Source organism: Mesitornis unicolor, unplaced genomic scaffold (assembly GCF_000695765.1).
Source record: "Mesitornis unicolor isolate BGI_N332 unplaced genomic scaffold, ASM69576v1 scaffold30411, whole genome shotgun sequence".
NCBI classification, from domain to species: Eukaryota; Metazoa; Chordata; class Aves; order Mesitornithiformes; family Mesitornithidae; genus Mesitornis; species Mesitornis unicolor.
This window is the reverse complement of record NW_010165078.1, coordinates 8384-11223: the sequence shown is the minus strand read 5'-3', so window position 1 is coordinate 11223 and position 2840 is coordinate 8384. Positions and strand designations below refer to the sequence as shown.

Genomic DNA, 2840 nt, shown 5'->3' with positions numbered 1-2840 from the left:
TCTTTCCCTCCAGGTCAATGTTTGGAATTAATTTTGAGGATGATGTTTTATTTTGAGTGTAAAACTTGCCATAAGGCATAGGAAATGATCTGCATTTGTTAATGATTGTAAAAGTTTGGTACTTTTACACAAGTTTTTGGCACAAGTATCAGACTTGATAGTTTAATCCTACTGTTAAGTGAAAATTGTGTTTCACCTCTGTATATGGAAAATTTTAAGGTTATAAAACATTTCCCCCTGCTCCCTGCAGCTGGAGATAAGTTCCTGTTGAAATGTAGGTGGCTGTGCCTAAGCCACTCCTATATCTGCTTGGGAGAGTAGACCTGAATCTGGGTAGAGAACAAAGTGATGCTTTCTGTGTATGCTCAAAGATTATTTTTTTTCCTTTGGTGCAGGCAGGTAATGTAATGGGCCTGAAAGCTAGCGTATCTGCTGTCCATTACTTGATCTAATTACTTATAGGATTAGTTGGTTCACTCTGTTGCAGTGTACAAATTACCAATGCTTACTGTTGGGCATTACCTAGTCAGATCTGTATTTGAATAATAATGTGCTCTAATGTAAATATTGTGGTCAATGCTACTAACCTAGCTAGCTATTCAGTATTGAATGTATTAAGATCTACATTTTTTTGGATTATAGACACACTGTCTGGAGTATGCATGCTATTCTGGCTTCTGGTTGTGGGTATCCAATGTTGAGAGCTGGCTTTCATGTGTTTGATCATGTGTTTGCTGCTTGAATAGACCTATTCTCAAGACGGAGTTACTGAGACTGTCTGGACAAGTGGATCTTCAAAAAGTGGACCTCTGCAGGCATTTTCTAGGGAGTCTACAAGAGTGTCAAGAAGAACACCAAGGAAAAGGGTGATGAGAGGCTTATTATAATAGACAAGCTTTTTTTTTTCTCACTGTTAGGGTCTTAGTGGCTATTTTATTCAATTGTTTTCTTTTGTTTGTTTTAAACAAACAGGTGGAAGCTACAGCACAGTTGCCTGTAGATGATGCTGTAATAACAGAGAGTACTCCCATAGCTGAAACTATATTGACTGCAAGCAACGAGACCCTAGTAAATATGCTTAGTGAATCTTTTTTAATATATCATGCAAGTGATATTCTTCTGTAATAATCTTTACTGACAGAATAATTCTGTTTTGAATGGATAGAAGACTGTTGTAAGAAAAGAGAGACTATTCAGTAATCTTTGAAGCCACATATTCAGTATCTGTATTAGTATCTAGTGCTGTTCATTTTGAGATGGGACTAGGTAAACACCTAGGTCCCATTTAATATCTTTTGGGGGGAGGGTTGAAAAGAACCACTTTAAATCTTGGATATTTTAAAAATTTATAAGCACATACAGAATATCTGCTTTTAAGTTTGGCTTTTCTTGAGAACTAAATAGTTTTTGTGTTACTAAATTGCTTAAAAGAAACTACATGGAATTATAAGCGATGTGTTTCCTGTGCTTATTTCAGAGTATCTCTTATATAACCCTCTTAACTCCTAACTTGCACATATTCAATGCACATAAAGGGTTTGTTGTTTGGTTCTGCCACCTTCCCCCTTTTTATTTTGCTTTTTGGCTGATTCTGAGCTTGAACAATTTTGAATCTCGGCAGGTTGTCAATAGGGTGCCTGGAAATTTCAAGCATGCAGCTTCTACACTGTCAATCAGTGAACTCTCAGACACGCCCAGAAGAACACCAAAGAAACCACTGATGACAGCTGAAGTAAATAAATTAAAACTTAGATTGCTCTTGCTTACTCTCTGTGAACAAGGTTCTTGTGTGTATGTGCTTACTCCCTACTACAGAAGGGGTGGAGGATGTTATTGCCCAGGTGGCACTAGTCAAAATAATCAGTGTTGTCACATGGCGTAAATAAGAGATTATAAACTTATTTTTATCTTCCCCTTTCAGACCTGGGTTTGTGTGTGTGCGTGTGTAAATCCTGCTTTTTCCTTTTTCCTAAGCCAGATCTGTTTTGGTGTGTTATTTCTCCTTGTGTTATTTTTTTCTGAACAAAATGTAGATTATTTTTTTTTCTTTTAAGTTCTTTGAATAGCTCAAGGTAGAACAGAATTGGGTTATATACCTTTCACCTTGTAAATCAGCCTATCCTGAAAACCCACTATGTGCCTTAATTTAGGGAATCAAATAATAGGATTACTTTAGACCAAAAGCCTGAATATAAAAAGCATCTGTAGATTTCTGTCAGTTATCGAGAAAGAAAATAATTCTTTTACTGATAACCTATTCAAGCTGTCAAAATTATATATATCTCAGAGAACTGTCTAAAGCACTTGAAAGTATCTGTAACAGTATTAATGTAGTACTGTGATACTGTGGAATTCTACGTGACAAGATAATGCTTGGCTGAATTTAATAAATGGAGTTCATTGCTTCATGTAGTAACTGTAGATAAAACTTGGATTGACACTTGTAAAATCTACTCTACCAACAGGTCTGAGATTGATGAAATGGGCTGCTTTATTTTTTCATCTGTGACTGGAATGTAGAGTTAGTTGTCAAATATGGAAGGCTGTGGGAAAACTTGATGTCCTGTTTCAAACTGTTTTTTGTCAGTTGGTATTTAACTGTACTGGGGCATTGTTTTTATTACAGCAAGAAGAGACAGATTGCCCACATCAGTGCTTTTTTAATCATGTTGGCCACAACCAATCCTGTGATCTGTTCAACACAGCCATGATAGAGGTGATAGTTAAGTTTTTTTGATCATCTACATCATTGGCTGGCAGGTGTATTGTATTTATACAGTGTATTCTTTATCCTAAAGGAAACTGAAGAGAGCACTGAATGCTTTAAGACACGAAAAGTG

The 2840-nt window shown here is 36.2% G+C and overlaps 1 protein-coding gene across 1 annotated transcript in view; it reads left to right on the top strand.

The window, feature by feature from the left end:
* The window catches only part of LOC104548494 (lamina-associated polypeptide 2, isoforms beta/gamma-like), a gene marked incomplete at its 5' end in the record, with an annotated part of 14511 nt that overhangs the window by 7594 nt on the left and 4077 nt on the right, over nucleotides 1-2840 (top strand). Inside the window, 4 exons of the mRNA XM_010194521.1 lie at nucleotides 747-866; nucleotides 973-1068; nucleotides 1622-1732; nucleotides 2627-2716. Of these exons, the coding sequence (XP_010192823.1) occupies nucleotides 747-866; nucleotides 973-1068; nucleotides 1622-1732; nucleotides 2627-2716 (417 nt within the window). The remainder of the gene's footprint in view (nucleotides 1-746; nucleotides 867-972; nucleotides 1069-1621; nucleotides 1733-2626; nucleotides 2717-2840) is intronic.